Raw genomic sequence first — 22,944 nt, 5'->3', positions numbered from 1 at the left:
TAGATTTATATAAGAAATCACACAACACCAGGTTATAGTCCAACAGCTTTATTTGAAATCACAAGCTTTCGGAGCGCTGCTCCTTCTTCAGGTGAAGTGGAGAAATGCATAAAGACACAGCTTATATAGTCAGAGAATCATGTCAGATGTTTACAGGTAACCTTTCCAACTGCCATTTATCGCATTGTCTTTATGCATTTCTCCACTTCACCTGAAGAAGGAGCAGCGCTCCGAAAGCTTGTGATTTCAAATAAAGCTGTTGGACTATAACCTGGTGTTGTGTGATTTCTTACATTTGTCCACCCCAGTCCAACTCCGGCATCTCCACACTTTAGATTTATAGGTTGACATTACATTTTCATGATTGATTTAGAATTTCAGGTTGGTATTGAGTTTACATTTTATGTGACATATTTTGCTTTTTAAGGTGAAAGAGGGAGAGAGAGAAAAAGGGTAGGCCAGAAATGTCATGGAAAGATTTGCAGGAAAAACACAACTGCTGATGTTCATGGCAGCAAATTGGGAACCTTGGTGTTTAAGTTCACAACCTAGAAAGCATAACCCAATGTCAAACTCATTACTGAATGCTGCATTCAATAACTAAATTGAATATTATAAACATTTGTTGTTTTTATTAGCCTCTTGCCCTCCCTCCTCACCATCCCCGCTTTGATGGGAATAAACCAAATGCACCATTTTGCATGAGTTTACTTTTCTACAAACAGTTTATGCAATCCTGCTGGAATCAGAAGATCACAGCCTGTATTTAAGCTATAAATGTTACAATTTATATTTGTTAAAACCCTACTTAACCTGATTAAAGTGCATAAATTAATTTCTTAAAGAAAAGTTTTTTAGGAAGGTAAAGCCCAAGTTTAAGATCCCTAGCTTCATCAGTATTTTGAAACATATATGCTGGATGTGCAGTCCTCAGTTAATATTACTATGGTACAATGAATTCAAAAATATACATTAGCCAAGTCAGAATGGAAAGAAAACTGTGTTTTGTTATGGCTGATCATGTCCTTTGTTGTTCGGGACAACAAACCAAAGCATTCAAAGTCATGATTCAGCTACAAAAGAACCACATGCAACTTGCTAGATACTACTCTCTTCAGCAGTGTCCTTCAGCTCCAATCTCAGAGGGGCTTCCAACAGGGTAACTTTTCCAAGTCCTGCCCCAGCTACCCTTAGGACAGTTTTGTGCTATGGGCTCACTCCCCTCAAGACTGAATTGAGATTGTGTAACCTCCTTCAGGCCATTGTAGCAATCGGAGAGGGAAGACTTCATTTTGTCTGGACTGGTGTTAAACCTGGATCTGAAGTGAAAGGGTAGTGTGTCAAACAGCCAACCTTCCATTGTGTACTTACTGGGAGGATGAAAGTGAAGTTGTATGTTTTTGATGATGAACTGCAAGTTTGTATTTTAAAAAAAAAAAAAAAAAAAAAAAAAAAATTGGTTTCTGTGTTGAAATTGCTAATTAATTTACTCTGGTGTGAAGTGTTGATTGCTATTTTACCTCAGTGGTTTTCAAATTTTCTCTGGAGATCTCCTGCAAATATTGGCACATTCCCATGCAATTCTTGAAAGACATAGTCAGCTATTCAAAGGAAAACAATGCTATTGCAGAAATATTTTGGTGTGTATTTTATATTTAATTGTATTTGCAACAAAAATATGTACTAGCAAATCGCAATTGCAGAAATCTGCTGACAACAAAAATTTAAAGACCGTCCAACCCTCTGGGATCTTCTCACTGGGTCTCGGTTTGAAAATCCATATCATACTACAGGCACATACAGTTTATCAAAATGTTGGCTTGGTTAATGCTAAGACAGTTCTGCTTATCTAGCGGTTCAGATGGCACTATTTCCTGTTCAGTTATTTATGGATAGAATTGCATAAGCATGAAGTGCAGGCAGAAATAAATGTTACAATCGCTAACGTGTGTTCTTGTGTGAACACTTAATCTCTGTTTCAAGCAATGTGGTGAAATGCTATAATTTCAAATCCTGTTTGTATCAGACCAAGAGCAATGATGCTTAGGTGAAAAAGGCAACAGTCTACTATGGTTATAGTAAAGTTGAGTACTTAAACCACAGTACATGTTTTGCTCGACTACTTTTGCTTGAAACTTTATCTGTAACAAACATAAATCTCCTCTGTGTGGTAATTCAAAATGACTGTTTCAGGGTAAATGGGGCTTAAATCTCTACATGTGTGACCACTTTGAAAATCTTATGCTGATTCTTAGGTCATAAGGCCACATAAAGCTTAGAACTGCAAAAATGATGTGGGTGGTTTTCCTTCAGCAAGAGAGGAAGCTGTAATTTCTTCTGTTAAAACGATGCATGATTGCACTGTTTGAAATCTAGATGCTGAAGCACTAGGTTCTTCGTCGATTCACAAACATTTGTCAAATGCCAGTCAACATATTTAGTAATGTAACTCCATTTCCTCACAGAGGGTGATACTCTGGAGGGTACTGAAGAGCATCCAACAGAAGAAGGTATTGGTTTTCATTTCAAATTTAAGACTCAACAGTGATTTCTATTGTGGGGCTTCTGTGGAAATCTTCATTTTATTTAAGTGTTACTCCAAGGCTGTTTAGTTGTATCTATTCTTTATTCTCCATGTAAGATGATGCAGTTGAAGTTGTTACAAGATATATTTGCCTCCCAGCATTCTTTATACAATAAAACTCATGTTTTACTTTTGAAGCTATGGTCATTTTTTTAATTTCAGCTACCCAAAGAGAAAAGTGAGAGGTAATTTATTAGTAATTGATGCAATCTAGTGGCGAGCATTAAGTATAGATTTTTATTTGCTTCCCAGCCATTCATAGCTTTGCTTAGTTATGTATGTTGGAGGAGCCAATCTTTTGAGAGAGAATTGACAGGATGACTATTCCATTCATAAAGACTGTCTGGCTGATCAAGAATGCCTGACTGTTATTTGATGGTGAAGTGAAATTGATTGTAGCTGTAGGGAGTTTTGCATTGCTGACCATTTTAACTCGCCTACCCACCTTTCCTTCTGATTGAGGAAGAGGACAGGCAAGGAGACAGGAAGTCAGCCAAAATGATCATAGCATTTCTTATCTTTTTGTGGTGGAATAGATTGGCAGAATAGCAGAGCAGTGCCATAGATGATGCTTTTGATTTAAAAAAGTTGAGAAGGAGAGAATCAAATGTACACAATTTATTTAAAAAAAAAAAAAATCCATGATCATTTCAATTTAAACATCTTATTCATTCTGAGTTATAGTGCTACCTCATGTATGTACTCAAATTATTTTTTGTTTTGAAATAATTATAAAACAGGTGTAATCACTATATATAGTGAGAGATGAAATGTCGGTGATCCTGGGTGCAGACCTGCATCGTACCACACTGTGGCACAATGCCACTGAGCTATCTGACTGGTGTCCTGCACCACTTGGGTTTTTTTCCACCTCTGTTTAAAGTTTGTCATTTACATTAATTTAAATGTCAATGTGCAGGCAGGGTGATCCCAGCCCCAGGATTGAAATTGCAGAGCCTCTTTAAAATGAGTGAATGCTTTCTTTGTTTTTTTGTCACTACAGAATATGCGAATTATGCAGAAGTGAGTGAACCCTCAGAGTCTGACCATCTGGAAGTAACAGGTTAGTCAGGAACCTAATTACTACAATTTCACCAGCTTTTATTCTGTCGATTTTTTTCTAAAGCCACTTTTATGTTGGGCTTCTTAGTTCAGAATCCAGGTGTCAGGAGCCAGCTTTGACATTTGTTCTGTTAAATTTAGGTTCCCAGATTGGGTCTGCAGGTCTACAGAAAACCAATTTAATAGCATAAATGTCAGGAGCTGGCTCATGGATGTTGGGTCCCTAAAATCCGAATTAAAGACCAATATAAAAAACCCTTACAAATAAAGAGTAACACTCTTCAATGTCTTAGATGGTCTTACAAATTATTATTTCCTAAGTGCATTGCATTTTGTTTCATTGGTGTGTGGTTATGAACTGCAGTTGGGTAAATCTGGCCCTTTTCTCAAGATACTGCCTGGTACTTTGATAGGGATTGCTCTCTCTGATTAATATCTTTTATTCCACATTCAATGCTGATAACTGTACTTTTAGATCAGCTGCACACTGACATTAGTTGAGTGGAGATCAACGCTTCTACCTGGCACAAAATATTGAACCTTGTGGGAGGGGGTGCTGAGCTGTGCTAGCAAAAACCTTTCTTTTTACAAGTAGTTGTTTAGTTAGTGGGAGTATTTCTTCTTTGCAACTCTTGTTTTCCATGTTAAAACCATTTTATATTCTGTATCACTGGGATCTTGTGATGTTTAGCTGACAGATGATTTACTGATGAAATGGCGGCTACGTGGAGAAAGGGACAAAAATGTATGATGGTACTTTACTCGTGGAATCCAAAAAGGGTAGAAATTTCCTTAAAGTCAGCTTTGTGCTTTCTGCACAATCATAATGAAAATTAATTGTGGAATAGTCTATTGCCTGAACTATTCTGTCCTCTTGTGTTATGACATGGTTATTCTGCTCTGCTTTTTTCCTACCCTATAAGCTTATTTTTCCACTAATTTCTCAGGGCTCTGGGTCATATTTTATAATGTTGGTTAATTTCAACCAACTGAAATTTGAGTTTTTTTTAAGCAGGCAAAGGCTGAGTGTAGAGAATTATTTATGGCTTGGCTTTCTATCGGCGTGACCAGCTTTTTTTTTTAATATTACAGAAGAGGAGGTTGGAGCAGCTGGTTTACAAGAGGATATATCTGATGGTATGTCTAAACATTGTCCGCTACATAAAACTTATTCTTAAATTTATGAAACATTTATCAGGTGGTATGGTGACTGAGCATGTTATGCTGCGGTGCAATGTGCAGTGGATTAGCAGGAAGTACATTGTTATCCATAGTTTACCCCCTTGGTAACTCTGATCTTGTGCTTTAGTGACAAATGGAGGCTATCTCCTTCATTACATCCTTACAAGAGAGTACAAATTGGAGGCACAGTGACTTGGGAGGTAGAACTCTAAAGTCCTCTTACACTTTTTTTAGAGTTTTTTTCCATGCCCTGTTTTTTGGGACGGATTATCAAACCTCTCAGGTTATTTTTCTACAGTGACACAGTTGAAATAGGGAATGCAGCAGTATGAGGTATCGCACACAAGAGCCCACTGCTCTATAGTGCTGTGCATTGGTTCTTTAACTTCTTATTCTGCCTCTTCTGTTTCTCTATGGTGGTTCTGCTATGTCTGCACCTTTCCCACTCAAGAGGATAAGCTGCTTACTAGCTGCCAAGCACTATAACTAGATGCCAGAAGATGCTTCAGAATGGACTGGGGTAATTTCTCTTCATATCAAGGAAAGATAAAATAGAAGACATGTAAGGTTCCTGCTCAGTGTGTTCTCAGCAAAACATGAGTGAGATAAGAAACTCAATCGGCGGGGAATTCAAGTGATTCTATTTTGAACCTGTACATGACAGAGTGAATGGAACTCCTTCATGCTTTGCCACCATGCTGCTTTCTGTGCCTTTAAAATCTGTATGTAGCATCCCATATATTGGATCATTGTTTTAAAATCTGGAAGCATGTTGCAGTTACATTTAACTTTTATTTCTAATGTAATATTCTGAAAAATTCACTAGTGTTTCTCAGCATAATAACACAACTGCACTGAATGGGAGTTGTAGTCTTTCATAAAAAAGCGAATTTGAAAATTTCAATCAACACTTGTGCTGTTTTGAAGCAGGATGGAACAACACTTATTTGTTGGCGTAAAGCTAAGGCTGGAAAATATAAAATCTATTCTACATAAAAACTTGCATTTATATAACGCCTTTAACGTAGTAAAACATTCCAAGGAGTGTTATCAGACAAAATTTGACACCGAGCCACATGGAGATATTAGGACAGATGGCCAAAAGCTTGATCAGGGGTAGCTTTTTAAGGAGCGTCTTAAAGGAGGAGACCAAGGTAGAGAGCAATGTTACCGCTAAGCTGCGCAACCGCGCAGTGGACTGGAGGTCCCGCGCTGGCCACTCACCGGCATTTAAGTGGAAGAAACCGCGCATGCACGAAAATTTCAATGGGCTGTGCAGCCACTTAAAGGGACCGTGCATGGGGGGGAAAAAAAGAGAGGAAACATTGGTAGTGCACGGAGAAGTTTAGAGAGGAAATTCCAGAGCTTGAAGGCACAGCCGCCAGCGGTGGAGCGATTAAAATCAGGGATGCACAAGAGCCCAGAATTGGAGGAGCACAGATATCTCGGAGGGTTGTCGGACTGGAGGAGGTTACAAAGATAGGGAGAGATGAGGCCATGGAGAGAATTGAAAACGAGGATGAGAATTTTAAAAATTGAGGCATTGCCGGACTGGGAGCCAATGTAGGTCAACGAGCACAGAGGTGATCGATAAGTGGGACTTGGTGCGAGTTAAGAAACGGGCAGCAGAGTTTTGGATGAGCTGAAGTTTATGTAGGTGGAAGATGGGAGACCGGCCAGGAAAGCGTTGGAATAGTCAAGTCTAGAGGTAACAAAGGCACGGTTGAGGGTTTCAGCAGCAGATGAGCTGAGGTGGGGTGGAGTCGGGCAATGTTGCGGAGGTAGATGGTCTTGAAGATGGAGCCGATATGTGGTCGGAAGCTCATCTCTGGGTCAAATATGACACCAAGGGTGCGAAATCAATTAGCACGTTCCAACTTTTGAAAACAACTAATCTACATGTTTTGTAACAATTCTCTGATCCTCCGCCATCTGTAAGCATCTGAACAAATAGCTATTTTTACACTACAGCTGCCTTGTTCCTGACCTACACAGTTCAAGCAAACAATATCTAAAATGGTCAGTTGTGGATCCTTTTAAGTTTATATTGGTAGTTAACATGGTGAGAGATATCAGTGCTGGGGATTGGGACATTTCCACTTTAGTCCAGTGTCGACATCAAACTGGTGTAGCACACTTTTGCTCACCTGACTTCAACTCTGGTATAACATGATCAGTTTCAGATGAAGCTCCCTCTGCTCTGCCCAATAATGTCCTTTAATTCAAACTTTAGAGCAGCAGCCCAACATCAGCCATCCTTGGAACCCATCAGTTTGCCAATTTTTGCTGAATTATAAAATATTTTCTGTTGTTTAGACTGTATGCCACATGAAATTGCTCAGATCTCCTGGGATATTTGGACTCTGCAGAGAGAGGGCTTTTATTCCAACAATCTGGATGGGTTTTGAACCTTATTGCTGGAGGTGATAAATAGCATGCTAATCTACCATAACATCCAGCACACCACCTTGTTTTTCTTTTAAATTAATTGTACCAGTAAAAGGACATATTTTGAAATGTTAACTTTAAAACTAATTGACTCCTGAGCTATTAGAATTTATTAACACTGTTTTTCTTTTGTTACTTGCTTTTCATAGAGACGGTTTCACTATCAGAAGCTAAGCGAAAGGAAATGCCATCAGGTATTTGCATTTTCCATGTTTTGCACTTTGTATTATCTATGAGCACCAAAAGGAAACATCATAAGACATTTCATAATTCTACAGAAAATAAACTGCATGGCCCCTCAATTTTAAAATATTTGACTCTAGTTAACTTCTTCAGTGGGTAGGGTAGTGAGTAAAAAAATGTTTTTAAAAATCTAAGCTAATTGCAAAAGCTTTGCTACAAACACCAAGTATAATATCTATAGTTTTCTATCATTTGAATTTCCCCCCCCCCCCCATTTTTGTAATTTTGGGCTACATTATTTAATTTATCATCACTTCATTGTACCACATCACTTCTCATCATTGGTAAAACCACAAGATGAAAATAATTCAGGTCAGTCCAGGTACAGTAGCATGGATTTTCTCAATGGTGATGTGCTGGAGGCGAGACTTCTGGTTTCCGGGTTTCAGTCCCGCCGCCATCGACGTCTGACCAACCCATGCTATTTTCCCTTGATTGGCCTTGTTAAGCCAGCCCTGCGGGCTTACCGGCCAATTAAGGGAAAGCCGGTGACAGACGACGTCGGTGTATGGCGCTTCATCTGTCGAAAAAATTTTGACAGATGAATTGTCAGCGTTTGACAGCTTTGAGAAGCTGTCAAACACTGACCAGTTCTGTTCTAAGGTGAGCCCTTGCACACAGGTTCACCAAGACCTCTCCTCAGCAGAAAGCAGATGGCTGCTGCATCTGAGAATGCAGCAGCCATTCTGTCATCTCTGCCATTGGCAACTCCGGACCCGCAAAGATTGAAGCCTGCAGAAAGTAGCAAAGGTAAGGAAACTTTTTCCAACACTTTACACTCACACCTCATACTTGCTTGTCCACACTTGCACCCATTACTCACCTCTACAGCTGACATTTCGAACCCTCTCACCCCTGCAGACCCACTGCTCGCCTCGCTGATCCTGGCGAGGTTCGCAGCCGTCGGGAAGCCTGCAATTGCAGGCGTAAAATGGGGAAAAAGCCTCAAAACTGCCTGTTAACAGGTAGTTAATTGGCTCTAATCCCCTTCCCGCCTTGAGACGGGTCCCTGCGCGACTCGGGAACCCGACTCCCGGGAAGATGGCACGGAGGTGGGTTGGGTGCAGGGGCGGTACCCGCTCCCAGTCTCTGCCATTTTCCCGGCAGTCCCGCCTCCATACCTGCCTCCCCAGGACTGGGAAAATTCCCCCCCATAGTGTTTGTCACTGGATTAGTAATCCAGAGGCCTGGACTAATGATCCAGAGACATGAGTTCAAATCTCACCACGGCAGCTGGGGAATTTAAATTCAACTAAATAAATCTGGAATAAAAAGCTAGTATCCATAATGGTGATCTTACTCGGTCTGGCTTATGTGACTCGAGACCCACAGCAATGTGGTTGACTCTTAACTGCCCTCTGAAATGGCTTGGCAAGCCACTCAGTTGTATCCAAGACGGCGGCTCACCGCCACCTTCTCGAGGGCAATTAGGGATGGACAGTAAATGCTGGCCTTGCCGATGACGTCCACATCCTGTGAATAAATAAGAACAACATTAATTTTATCAGTGTAACTCAACTATTTTAATAGTTTCCTCCAAGAAAATAGAAAAAGCATTGAGTTGGAACATAATCGACAAACCGAAGAACTCTCACTGCAAGGTTCCCAGATAAATAGTGGCTTGGGTAAACCAGATTTGTTTGATTGTGTTCAGGTTTCAATTGTTACTGTGCATGCAAACCTATGTAATGGTCATTTTAAGCAAATGCTTCTGACAAAATATTTTATATGCCAGCCAACTCTTAGCTTTTCAACATTGTTAGCTTCTGGTTAATGCCTGTAGGTATTTTAATCTGTAAATATTTTACTCTGTAATGTAATGCCTTGGACATTCTTCTACTTGATGTAAATTAAATAATGCAGTGCCAGTTTAATATCAATCAGGTTTATAGAACTGAACAATGATTACCACTGGCGAGAAGAATTAATGCTATTATTAGTGCATCAATCATTAATGTATAATTTAATGATGTGCACAAAATAGTTAACAAATGCACAGCAGTTAACCTAATTTAATAAAATGGACAATATTCAGGGACACATTACCACTTCATGAGACAGGTGCATCACATTTGCCTTACTTAAATTGAGAGAGCCCACAAAGTGCATAGGGGCAGTTATAGAGACCAGCTGCAATTTGATGTGATAGCTTATTGTGTCAGATATCTGTTACCTAAAGCTATACAGAGAATGGTAGGTTCCAGATTATTTTTGCTTATCTCTTAAGTGCGATTTTAAAGTTAAATGTTTAAATATGTTGTCAGCAGCTCTATGTACCTTCTCGAACTATTGTGAATTGCCATAAGAAAACTGAAATATTGAGAATCTGGATGTTACTTTTTTGACTTGAGATCTTTGTTCTGCACTACTATTAATGATGGTTACAATATAACTTTCATCTGCGTGTATGCTGTAATTCTTGTGAATATGTATCCTCAGGATCGGTATTGAGTTTTTGGTTTTAGGAACATGAATCATAATTGCAACAAAACAGCATAAACCAGCTTGTGTTCATTTACAACACAATTAGTATTTAAACGTTAATAACTGGTGCTTTCAATTTTCTTTGTTTTGGATGTGTGTACAGTTTTAGTGCTACTTAGGAAATATCAAAAGCACCAATATGTCACTCTGGCAATTTTGATGTCAGTTTTGTTAGCTTTTGATGACAAGAAACCCAATATAACCTTCATGAATGTTTTAGGTTTTTTTAATTTGGGAAAGAAAGCACTGAGCCACTGGGAAGAAACTGTTATACATTGCATTTGCTCAACCCCAGCATCACAAGACACTTACCCCACTGAGTGTTAGCACATACAGATTCACTTAGACTGGAGTATTTAAAGTTTTCTGCTTTTCCATTAATTATATCATACATTTCTATAATGTAGGCAAAGTCACTTTCATAACACACCTACTAGAAATTGACCAAGAATGGTCAAATTCTCTGCAACCTAGGCCAGAAGGGAACATGCACATATTGATACTAAATAACAAAACTTTTAAGCTATTAAGTGCTGAATTGCAGTTTAAAATCTGACCAAACCAAATCTTGTTGATATTTAATGTTTTAGTCTTTGAATTCTGTGGTTGCAGCATGGTCACTACTTCAGGCAGTGCTGTACTCCTCCCTCCTTAATATTAAAAAGTTACACATCCTGCCAGTGGACTTTGGACTTGGTTTCTTAAATCACATGACTTTTCAGCACACGGCCCAGTCAAAACTCTACCAAGACCACCCATACGAACTCTTGAAATGTTGGAACATGATCCTGAAAAAAAGGTCCTTTCTCCATACATTGCTGAATCCTCCATACCGCTGCCAATCGAACATGATTTAAGTTAGGATCCAAAGCGCAGATGCTCCAGGTTAGGTAGCAGTGTGCAAGATCTATGGCTTGAAATTTGCTCAGGCCAATTTTTTGGCGCCTAATGGATGCAAGGGAGCATCCAAAGACAGAGGCCTGAGGACCACAAAAGATTAGTCCTTAGGCTTCATCTAAATATTGCCGGTGCCAGTCGTGCATCCAAAGTCAGCTCGTTCAACTGATTAAGTGAATTTCGGGCCGCCTGCCTCTCCGGCAGTGGCCCTTGGGTAAGTCCTGATTGGCAGCGGGAGGGGGACTGATCGTGGCCATCAAAAGTGCCATAGAGCCGCCAGGAATATGCCTCCTTCTGGGTCTACACAGTATTAAAAAAAATAAAATTTAAACTTGACCTTTCCATCTAGAAAACGTGAGCGGAAGAGGCCCCATGCTCTCAATGGACGTTGGGCACCTCATTAGCACTTGCAAGGGTCCTAATGCCTGTTTAAGGCAGCTACCCTAGGTGCCTGAAAAATGGCCTGACCCAATATTGGGTCGGACGTTTTACAGGCATCCTTGAGACACAGGATGTTGGTCATTGAAATTGGGTCTTGTTGCGCTTATTTTATTCAATGAGATCCAATTTCTACTCTATCATATCCTTTTTGTGGTCTATACAGCCTCGAGCACCTTCAAAAAAAATTGTTGTCCATTGTTGCAGAATACAACTATAATGGTTTCATAAGGACATAAGACATAAGACGTAGGAGCAGGAGTAGGTCATTTGGCCCCTCGAGCCTGCTCCGCCATTCAATACGATCATGGCTGATCTGATCTTGGCTTCAACTCCATTTGCCTGCCCGCTCCCCATAACCCTTGACTCCCTTACCATTCAAAAATCTGTATCTCCACCTTAAATATATTCAATGACCCAGCCTCCACAGCTCTCTGGGGAAGAGAATTCCAAAGATTCACGACCCTCTGAGAGAAGAAATTCCTCCTCATTTCCGATTTAAAAGGATGCCCCCTTATTCGGAAATTATGCCCCCTAGTTCTAGATTCCCCCACGAGGGGAAACATCCTCTCTGCATCTACCCTGTCAAGCCCCTTCAGAATCTTATATGTTTTAATTAGATCTCCTCTCATTCTTCTAAACTCCAATGAATATAGACCCAACCTGCTCAACCTTTCTTCATAAGACAACCCCTTCATCTCAGGAATCAACCTCATGAACCTTCTCTGAACTGCCTCCAATGCAAGTATATCCTCCCTTGAATAAGGAGACCAAAACTGTACTCCACCTAGGTGTGGTCTCGCCAACGCCCTGTACAGTTGTAACATGACTTCCCTACACTTATACCCCATTCCCTTTGCAATAAAGGCCAACACTCCATTTACCTTTTTAATTACTTGCTGTACCTGCATGCTAACTTTTTGTGATTCATGTACAAGGACCCCCAGATCCCTCTGTACCTCAGCATTTTGTAATCTCTCCCCATTTAAATAATTTTCTTTTTCCTACCAAAGTGGATAACCTCGCATTTTCCCACATTAAATTCCATCTGCCAGATTTTTGCCCACTCACTTAGCCTATCTATATCCCTTTGGAGATTCTTTGCATCCTCCACACAATTTGCTTTCCCGGCTATCTTTGTATCAGTAGTAAATTTGGCTACAGTACACTCAGTCCCTTCATCCAAGTCATTAATATAGATTGTAAATCGTTGAGGCCCCAGCACTGATCCCTGTGGCACCCTACTAGTTACAGTTTGCCAACCTGAAAATGACCCATTTATCCCGACTCTCTTTTCTGTTAGTTATCAATCCTCTATCCATGCTAAAATATTACCCCAACCCAGTGAGCTCTTATCTCCTTTTTTCCCCCTAATCCACAGATGAAGTACTTTTGTTCATTTTTAATATACATTTGCCTTCAGTCTTCCCTGGTCTCAAAGAGTTGGTATGAATCCAGAATAAGGCTTTGTATTCCTTGTAGGTGTAAGGAGATCTCGTGGATTGCATACTTCTGTGAGGATTAAAAAGTAAAAATGGATTGTGTTCTTTGGTTTCTTGTATTTTGGATAGGCGCATATCTATGTCGAAGATGAACTACTTTCGGTGACTTGAGAAAAAGCGTACAGGAGATGGGTAATTAATTCAAAATTTGAGCGTGGGTTTTCCATTCTTCCTACAGCTACTGGAAAATGCAGTGATAATTTGACACTGGTTTTTAAAGTCCTGGGTGAGACATGGCCGATGGTCACGGGATAAAAGCTGGTAAAACAACTAAAACACTTCTCTATGGTAAAATGGTGTGATCAGTGCCTGAATTTGCAATTAAAGCAAATTGTGTCAGGGTACTGATTAGCACATTGGAATAAGGCTTCTGCCTGAAGCAGGCAGGTGCCTGGGCCACCCGTGTAGAGGCCCCAGGAAGATAGCGGTGGGCAAGAATTGAGTGAGAATGAGCAGTAAGTAAATCATCGTAAATTACATAAAACCTATTTGTATCCCATTGTGCATTTGCAAACGAATGAAAGTGGGTTTCAAACATTTTTTTCTAGAAGATTGTTCTGCTCCTTAAAATGCCCATATATAATTCTCCAGATCATTAATGAGAAGTTAGCTTACTTCACTTGCTTATTTATTTTCATCAGACCTACCTGTTATGTGGAGGGGAGAATTAATAGGGTCTTATGTCTACAATTTTTTCTGGAATTGTTGAGGTTAAGATGATGATGATGATGATTCATTGATTATTCTGTGTTTCTTCCCCTTGACCCCCATCCCGAATCTCAATATTTGATAAGTCAACTATTATGTCATCCAACTTTTGCCCTGCCTAATTATAAATATATAAATAAACTTCAATAATATTCTAACCAAACAACGTAATATAATGTTGAAGGACTGCTGAAGCTGAGCCAAGCCTAGTATATGAACCGGTTGCTTGAATGAATTCTTGAATGGCTACGAAAATCCCTGTATTATACTCATTGAATTTTTTGTGTTAAACTCTGCCATCAACCCAACTTTAACTAGTTGATAATGACTTGGTCTGTGATGGAATGATGCAATTTTTATTCTTCCAAGAAGCCATTTTTATAACATTTGATTTTGTTCCATAATTTAAAAAAACTCCCCTTTTTGTTTCCTCACCTAGAGCATTAGAAACTTCTTGAAGATAACGTTCCTTCTCTGCAATCCATTCAAGTACCCAGAAACTTTATTTCTAATCACAAACTGCACAATACATTTTCCAAGTACTGTATTACTGATGATGTGTAGGAAATGTTGCAGTGTAAACTTTTAATGAACTTTCCCAAGTTTATGTTCTTAATGTTTTTTTTTAAAAATTATGATTTAATTTATTTTGCCTGAATTAGCTCCATTTGGGGAGGGTATGTAGCTCATTCATTATTTTCTGAATACTTGAAAGAAGTAATCATTCGGAATGTTCGCTATTTTATGCTTGTGATCTGTTTCGAGCCTGTTTCTATTCTTCCCCTCTTACTGTTGAAGCACTGTAAGAACTTACTGTTGTGTTTTGCCTCTGCAGCTATGCTATTTTCTAGTCCCTTCTTTGCCCCTCTGATCAACACGCTTTAAACATTTTTTCTGCATGTTTTCATATTCATCCCACTGAAAATCACCTTTGTCTCTGCAAGACTGTTAAAAGTTGTGTCTGTTTAGTCTGAGCTTGCTGGCTTTAGCTGTGCATTTATTCTGCATGCTCAACATTATGCTTTTAAAGCTGCTCCACTTGTCCTCTATTGAAATGTTGTTGAACAACCTACCCCAGTCAATTTGCTTGCTTGAATTGTTCTCATTTTTGATTTAAAGCCCATTTTAGTTACATACCCAGCTCTTGGTTTTCAGTATTTCTGAATCATGTTGAACGTAATCATTCTGTGATCCCTGTTCCATAAGGGTCTTGCAACTTTCTTTTTCAGTACGTCCTCTGGGTCATTTATCAAAATCAGATCAAGATGAGCACTACCTATCATGTCTTCTTTGACGTAATGCGTCTTGAAGCAGTCATACATTACATTTCAGCAAGGCTTTTGACAAGGTCCCACATGGCAGACTGGTCAGAAACGTAAAAGCCCATGGGATCCAAGGGAAAGTGGCAAGTTTGATCAAAAATTGGTTCAGTGGCAGAAAGCAAAGGCTAATGGTTGACATGTTTTTGTGACTGGAAAGCTGTTTCCAGTGGGGTTCCACAGGGCTCAGTACTTGGTCCCTTGCTTTTTGTGGTATAGATCAATGATTTAGACTTCAATATGGGGGGCATGATTAAGAAGTTTGCAGATGATACAAAAAATGGCCGTGTGGTTGACAGTGAGGAAGAGAGCTGTAGACTGCAGGAAGATATCAATGGACTGCCTAGTGGGCAGAAAAGTGGCAAATGGAATTCAGTCTGGAGAAGTGTGAGGTAATGCATTTGAGAAGGACTAACAAGGCAAGGGAATACACAATAAATGAGAAGTGTAGAGGAACAGAGGGACTTTAGAGTGCATATCCACAGATCCCTGAAGGTAGCAGGACAGTTAGATAAGGTGGTTAAGAAGGCATACAGGATACTTTCCTTTATTAGCCAAGGCATAAAATATAAGAGCAGGCATGTTATCATCATCATCATCAACTTTATTGTCATTGTTAGTGCACAAGTGCAGTACAACGAAATGTAGGCTTGCGGTTCCTGAGAGTGTACATTTAGATTAAGACATTTAAACATTCAACATTCATTTGGCTTGTAATACATTAACATAAACATAGCCATAATAAAGTGCATTGGCAGATGTGCAGGCTTTAGAGTTTATTTGTGGAGTTCAGTAGGATGACAGCCCTGGGAAAGAAGCTGTTCCTAAATCTGGTCGTTCGGGTGCGACTGCATCTGTAGCGTCTCCCAGATGGCAGGAGGGCGAACAGACTGTGGCTGGGGTGGGTATGGTCTTTGATGATGGTCCGTGACCTCCGTAAACAGCATTTCTGGTATATGTGCTCTATGGTCGGTAGCCGGGTGCCGGTAATGCGTTGGGCAGTTTTGACTACCCGCTGCAGGGCTTTCCGGTCATAGTAGCTACAGCTGCCATACCATACTGTGATACAGTTCGTCAGGATGCTCTCTATTGTGCAGCGGTAAAAGTTAGAGAGGATCAGGGGTGACAGGTTACATCCCTTCAGCCTCCTTAGGAAATCTAGGCGCTGCTGGGCCTTCTTCACCAGAGAGGAGGTATTGAGGGACCAGGAGAGGTCTTCCGTGATGTGGACTCTGAGGAACTTAAAGCTGTCCACCCTTTCCACCACAGCCCCATGGATGTGGATGGGGGTGTGACTTCCGCCTTTAGACTTCCTGAAGTCCACAATGATTTCTTTGGTTTTCTTGATGTTAAGGGCCAGGTTGTTATCGGCGCACCACTTCACGAGATGCTGGACCTCCTCCCTGTAGGCTGACTCATCGTTGTTGGTGATCTGGCCTACTACCGTGGTATCATCCGCAAACTTGATGATGGTGTTGGAACCATGAACAGCCACACAGTCGTGGGTGAAGAGGGAGTAGAGGAGGGGGCTCAGCACACATCCTTGTGGGGCCCCCGTGTTCAGGGTCAGTGGGGGGGAGGTGTGGTTACCTAATTTGACAGACTGGGGTCTGTTTGTTAGGAAGTCCAGGGTCCAGTTGCAGAGGGAAGTGTTCAGGCCAAGAGTGTGGAGTTTGGTGGCCAGCTTGTTGGGGACGATAGTGTTGAATGCTGAGCTGTAGTCTATGAACAGCATTCTGATGTAGGTCTCTTTACCATCTAAGTGATTCAGTGCAGAGTGTAGAGCAGTTGTGATTGCATCCTCCGTTGATCTGTTTGCACGATAGGCAAACTGGTGTTGGTCAAGAGAGGCAGGAACACTGGCTTTGATGTGAGCCAGGACCAGTCTCTCTCAACACTTCATTATGATGGGTTTGAGTGCTACAGGTCGATAGTCGTTCAGGCATGTCACAGCCGTTTGCTTTGGCACAGGAATAATGGTAGCGGTCTTGAAGCATGTAGGAACTACTGCCTGGGCCAATGACAGATTGAAGATGGCGGTGAAGACATCAGCCAGCTGATCACATTCCTTGACTACCCGTCCAGGGATGCTATCAGGTCCAGCAGCCTTTCGTGTATTCACTCCGCGTAGAACACCCCTTACGTCGGAGGTCGACAGAGTGAGCACCTGGTCTTCCGGGGGTGGCAAGGCTTTGGTAGCCGGCTCCCTGTTGTCCCTGTCAAAGCGAGCGTAGAAGTTGTTAAGCTCCTCCGGAAGGGAGGCATCGCTAACCGGGGGGCTGGTGTTTTTACTCTTGTAGTCAGTGATGGATTGGATGCCTTGTCACATGCGCCGGGGGTCCGAGTTGTTGTGGAAATGATCCTCTATCCGCAGTGTCTGTTTCCTTTTGGCAGTCCTGATACCCTTTTTTTAGGTTGGTCCTAGCTGCACTGTAAGTCGCCGCGTCGCCAGATTTAAATGCTGCGTTGCGTGCTTTCAACAGCGAGCGGACCTCTTCGTTCATCCAGGGTTTCTGGTTGGGGTATGTCCTGATATTTTTATGGGTTGTGACGACCTCGACGCAACTGTTAATGTAGAATAGCACTGTGGATGCGTATTCCTCGATGTCATTATGGTCAAACATGCTCCAATCAGTGCGTTCGAAGCAATCCTGAAGCTCCGAGACTGCCCCCTCTGGCCATACTTTCACTGATCTCACTGATGTTCTCGCTCTTTTGAATAGCGGTTTGTATGCAGGGGCTAGAAACAGGGAGAAGTGGTCAGATTTCCCAAGGTGGGGGCAGGGAATGGCCTTATAAGCATCTACAATGCTCGTGTAGACTTGATCCAGTGTGTTCTCCACTCTTGTGGGGCAGGAAACATTCTGGTGGAATTTTGGTAGTACAGATTTTAGGTTTGTGTGATTGAAGTCCCCCGCGACGATAAAAGCTCCGTCTGGGTGCGCAGTTTGTTGTTCGCTGATGGCCCTGTAGAGGTCCTTCAGTGCTAGTTATGCTTGAACTGTATAAAATACTAGCTAGGCCATAGGTAGAGTACCATGTCGTCATCTTCTACTATGTACAGTTCTGGTCACCACATTACAGGAAAGATGTGATTGCACTAGAGAGGGTGCAGAGAAGATTTAAGAGGATGTTGCCAGGACTGGAGAATTTTAGCTATGAGGAAAGATTAGAGAGGGTGGGGTTGTTTTCTTTGGAACAGAGGAGGCTGAGGGGAGACTTGATTGAGGTGTATAAAATTGAGTGGCTAGGCAGGACCTATTTCCCCTAGCAGAGAGGCCAATAACCAGGGGGCATAGATTTAAAGTAATGGGTAGAAGAATTAGAGGGGTTGAGAACTTTTTTCACCCAGAGGGTGGTGGGGGGTCTGGAACTTACTGCCTGAAAGGGTGGTAGAGGCAGAAAAGCTCATCACATTTGAAAAGTACTTGGATATGCAGCTGAAGTGTCGTAACCTACAAGGCTACGGACCAAGAGCTGGAAAGTGGGATTAGTCTGGATAGCTCTTTTTTGGTTGGCACGATGGGTCGAATAGCTTCCTTCTGTGCCGTAAAATTTCTATGATTTACAAATTCTGACTTTCACATTTGGATTTTCCTGATTTATGAAACCGCACGTTAACGCAACTTTCCTGTGTTCTCATATTCGACCTATCTGTCATCATCTTTGTGCTGACCTGGTGGTCTGGAACATATCCCTAGTGTCAGCTTGGATTTTTCATATTAGAGATGTTTAACTAGAGTAGTTAATTGTACAGCATTCTATCTCCCACAAGATGAAGGTGTGTGCATAGGAAAATAATGCAATCTGGTTCAGTTCGGCTATTTTTTGAGATTTTACACATTTACCCGCCTTGAAATGTTTTTTTCTTTTGGGGGAGGGGATAGAGTTGTGTGATTTTTATAGTGATATACTGTCCTGGACTCGGCTTCCATAATGTCAGTAGCGCTTCTTAAGGTCTTAATTTATAATTTACTAGCTGGAGTGCCCGGTGGTGCTGAGGGTTTTTTGAGGGCATGTTGTTATGAAAAAAGTAGAAATAATTTTATATATATAAATGAGTTTGTCTGTCTGTGTGGGTGAGCGAGAAAGAGAGGGTGGGGGTGGGGGGGGGGGGGGGGGGGGGGGAGAGAGGCCCGGGGGATCGAGAGAGAGAGACTGGGGGGAGAAGAGAGCGACTGGGGGAACTGTGTGGGGGGAGAGAGAGAGCGACTGTGTGGGGGAGAGAGAGAGCGACTGTGTGGGGGAGAGAGAGAGCGACTGTGGGGGAGAGAGAGAGTGACTGTGTGGGGGAGAGAGCGAGCGACTGTGTGGGGGAGAGAGAGAGCGACTTGGGGGGGGGGGGAAGAGCGACTTGGGGGGCGAGAGAGAGAGAGACTGGTGGGGGGGGAGAGAGACTGGTGGGGGGGGAGGGAGACTGGTGGGGGGGGAGGGAGACTGGTGGGGGGGGGAAGAGAGACTGGTGGGGGGGGAGAGAGAGACTGGGGGGGGGGAGAGAGAGAGAGAGAGACTGGGGGGGGGGAGAGAGAGAGTGGGTGGGAGAGTGGGGGAGAGAGAGAGAGTGGGGAGAGAGAGAGAGAGAGAGAGTGGGGGAGAGAGAGAGAGAGAGAGTGGGGGAGAGAGAGAGAGAGAGAGAGAGTGGGGGTGGGAGAGAGAGAGAGTGGGGGTGGGAGAGAGGAGAGAGAGTGGGGGTGGGAGAGAGAGAGAGAGAGTGGGGGTGGGAGAGAGAGAGAGAGAGAGTGGGGGTGGGAGGAGAGAGAGAGAGTGGGGGTGGGGAAGAGAGAGAGTGGGGGTGGGAGAGAGAGAGTGAGTGGGGGTGGGAGAGAGAGAGAGAGTGGGGGTGGAGAGAGAGAGAGAGAGTGGGGGTGGAGAGAGACGAGTGGGGTGGGAGAAGAGGAGTGGGGGTGGGAGAGAGAGAGTGGGGGTGGGAGAGAGAGAGTGGGGGTGGGAGAGAGAGAGTGGGGGTGGGAGAGAGAGAGTGGGGGTGGGAGAGAGAGAGGGGGGTGGGAGAGAGAGAGTGGGGGTGGAGAGAGAGAGTGGGGGGTGGGAGAGAGAGAGTGGGGGTGGGAGAGAGAGTGGGGGTGGGAGAGAGAGAGTGGGGGTGGGAGAGAGAGAGTGGGGGGTGGGAGAGAGAGAGTGGGGGTGGGAGAGAGAGAGAGGGGGGTGGGAGAGAGAGAGGAGTGGGGGGTGGGAGAGAGGAGAAGAGAGTGGGGGTGGGAGAGAGAGAGAGGTGGGGGTGGCGAGAGAGCGAGAGCGGAGAGAGTGGGGGGGGGGAGAGAGAGAGAGAGCGAGAGAGTGGGGGGGGGGAGGGAAGAGAGAGAGCGAGAGAGTGGGGGGGGGGACGAGAGAGAGAGTGGGGGTGGGGGGGGGAAGAGAGAGAGAGAGAGACGGAGGAGCGAGCGAGAGAAGTGGGGGGGGGACGAGAGAGAGAGAGAGGGGGTGGGGGGAGAGTGGGGGTGGGAGAGGAGAGAGAGGGTGGGGGAGGAGAGGAAGAGAGTGGGGGTTGGGACTGAGAGAGAGAGAGAGTGGGGGTGGAGAAGAGAGAGAGAGAGTGGGGGTGGGGGGAGAGAGAGAGAGTGGGGGTGGGGGAGAGAGAGAGAGAGAGAGTGGGGGTGGAGGAGAGAGAGAGTGGGGGGTGGGGAGAGAGAGAGAGAGAGAGAGTGAGGAGTGGAGAGAGAGAGAGAGGGTGGGCGGGGAGAGAGAGAGAGAGGATGGGGTTACGCGAAACACGTACCACTCTTTACCCCTATCATAGTAAAAGATCAAACTTAACATGAAATCCTTATATATTTCGACCTGGAATATCCAAGGTCTACGCTCTTCAGTGCGAGAAGTGAAAAGTAGGACCCCAGAGTTCATAGATGAAACTAAAGACCTAGATATTATCATTTTACAGGAAACTTGGTATAAAGGAAAAGGACACACTGGCTGTCCCCAAGGGTACACTGAGCTGGTGGTCCCCTCCAATAAATTACCAAGTGTAACCCAAGGCAGAGACTCCGGAGGCATACTGATCTGGTTTAAAACAGAACTTAAGAATTACATCAAATTTATAAAAAAGGGCGAAAACCATATGTGGCTCAAACTTGAGAGGGGAGATTATCTCAAACACCCAAGATGTTTACATTTGCGCACTTTATATCCCCCCAATCGATTCCCCGTACTTTAAAGAGGACACCTTCTCCAACATGGAGGGGGAAATTATCCAATACCAGGCCCAGGGGAACGTGTTGATCTGTGGGGACCTCAATTCAAGAACGGGCGAAGAACCAGACTTCACCAATAATCAGGGAAACAATTAAGTTTTCGGGAATAACCACTTTGACATCCCTTCCCTTCCATACAGGCATAACTGCGACAAGCAGTCAAATACCAACGGAAAACAGCTACTACAGCTCTGTCGAAACCTGGGTCTGTACATTGTCAATTGGTAGGTTCATAGGAGACCTCCTAGGAAGATCGACCTATTGCTCACCTCTTGGCTGCAGCACAGTAGACTATATGATTACAGACTTAGACCCATCCTCTTTCAGAGCATTCACAGTCAACCACAAACAACACTGTCAGGTCACAGTCAAATTACTATGTTCCTCAAAAAGACACAAACAAACAACATAGAAACACAACCCAGTAAACTGTACAACACCAAAAAATCGTACAGATGGGCCAAAAACGACACGGAAAAAATACCAGAAAACAATTAGCAATGCATCAACTCAAGCTCTCTTAGACACCTTTCTGGATAACATATACACTCACAATAAAGAAGGCGGTAAACCGGGCAGTTAGTAAACTAAACAATATTTTTGATAATTTGGCAACAAATGCAAACTTGAAAGCTCGCAAGAACAAACCCAAAACAAAAAAAACTATGAAAAATGGTTTGACCGAGATTGCCATAACATGAGGAAAAAACTTAGAAAAATATCAAACCAAAAACACAGACATCCAGAAAACGAGGAACTACGCCTTACTTATTGTCAGACACTAACACAATACAGAAACACACTCAGAACCAAAAAAGAGCAATATATTAAGAATACACTCAGCTCCATGGAGGAATCCATTGATTCCAATTGTTTCTGGGAAAACTTGAAAACAGTACACAAAAAACAACACGACGATTTGGCCATTCAAAATGGGGACACATGGGTAAACCACTTTGAAAAATTATACCAGAAAAACACACTAAGACCAGAGCAACACCAAATATGCAAAAAACTGGAAAAGCTAGAAATGGCCATAAAAGATAACCAAAACCCGCTAGACGCCATAATAACAGAAGAAGAACTTCTTGAAAAACTCAAGGACCTGCGACCAGGAAAAGCCTGCGGGACAGACGGCATACTAAACGAGATGATTAAACACACAGACAACAAAATGAAACTGGCTATCCTAAAACTCTTCAACTTGGTTTCTGAGTGTCGGTTATTTCCCTGATATCTGGAACAAAGGACTCATAATGCCCATATACAAAAGTGGGGACAAAATCGACCCAAACAACTATCGAGGCATCTGTGTAAACAGTAACCTGGGGAAGGTATTCTGTAGCATCATAAACAAAAGACTTATAAACTTCCCTTGAGGAGCACAATGTCTTGAGTAAAAGCCAAATTGGATTCCTGCCAAACTATAGAACATCCGATCATATCTTCACCCTACAGACCCCTAATTGACAAACACGTTCACCATAACAAAAGCAAAATCTACGCATGCTTTGTAGATTTCCAGAAAGCTTTCGACTCCATCTGGCATGACGGTTTATTCCTGAAACTTATTGAAAGCGGGGTAGGAGGGAAAACATATGATGTAATTAAATCAATGTATACAAACAACAAATGTGCAGTTAAAATTGGAGACAAACAAACAAAAATACTTCCCACAGGGGCGGGGGGGTGACGCAGGGCTCGCCAATCTCACCGACACTCTTTAATATTTACATAAATGGATTGGCAAAACTACTTGAACAATCTACAGCACCCGGCCTCACCCTATATGAATCCAAGGTTAAATTCCTCCTCTATGCAGACGACCTGGTTCTGCTGTCACCAACTAAAGAGGGGGCTACAGCAGAACC

The 22,944-nt window shown here is 42.8% G+C and overlaps 1 protein-coding gene across 6 annotated transcripts in view; it reads left to right on the top strand.

Moving 5' to 3' along the window:
- unm_hu7910 (un-named hu7910) overlaps positions 1-22,944 on the top strand; it is a 426,260-nt gene that overhangs the window by 126,455 nt on the left and 276,861 nt on the right. For all 6 annotated transcript variants that reach the window (XM_085993023.1, XM_085993021.1, XM_085993025.1 and 3 more), the window contains 4 exons: positions 2,466-2,510; positions 3,588-3,647; positions 4,739-4,783; positions 7,426-7,470. In XM_085993023.1, the coding sequence (XP_085849149.1) occupies positions 2,466-2,510; positions 3,588-3,647; positions 4,739-4,783; positions 7,426-7,470 (195 nt within the window). The remainder of the gene's footprint in view (positions 1-2,465; positions 2,511-3,587; positions 3,648-4,738; positions 4,784-7,425; positions 7,471-22,944) is intronic.

Source organism: Somniosus microcephalus, chromosome 7 (assembly GCF_052327205.1).
Source record: "Somniosus microcephalus isolate GS21.2 chromosome 7, FLI_Smic_1.0, whole genome shotgun sequence".
Taxonomy (NCBI): Eukaryota; Metazoa; Chordata; class Chondrichthyes; order Squaliformes; family Somniosidae; genus Somniosus; species Somniosus microcephalus.
The sequence above is the reverse complement of the archived record's forward strand: the minus strand, read 5'-3'. Positions and strand labels throughout refer to the sequence as shown.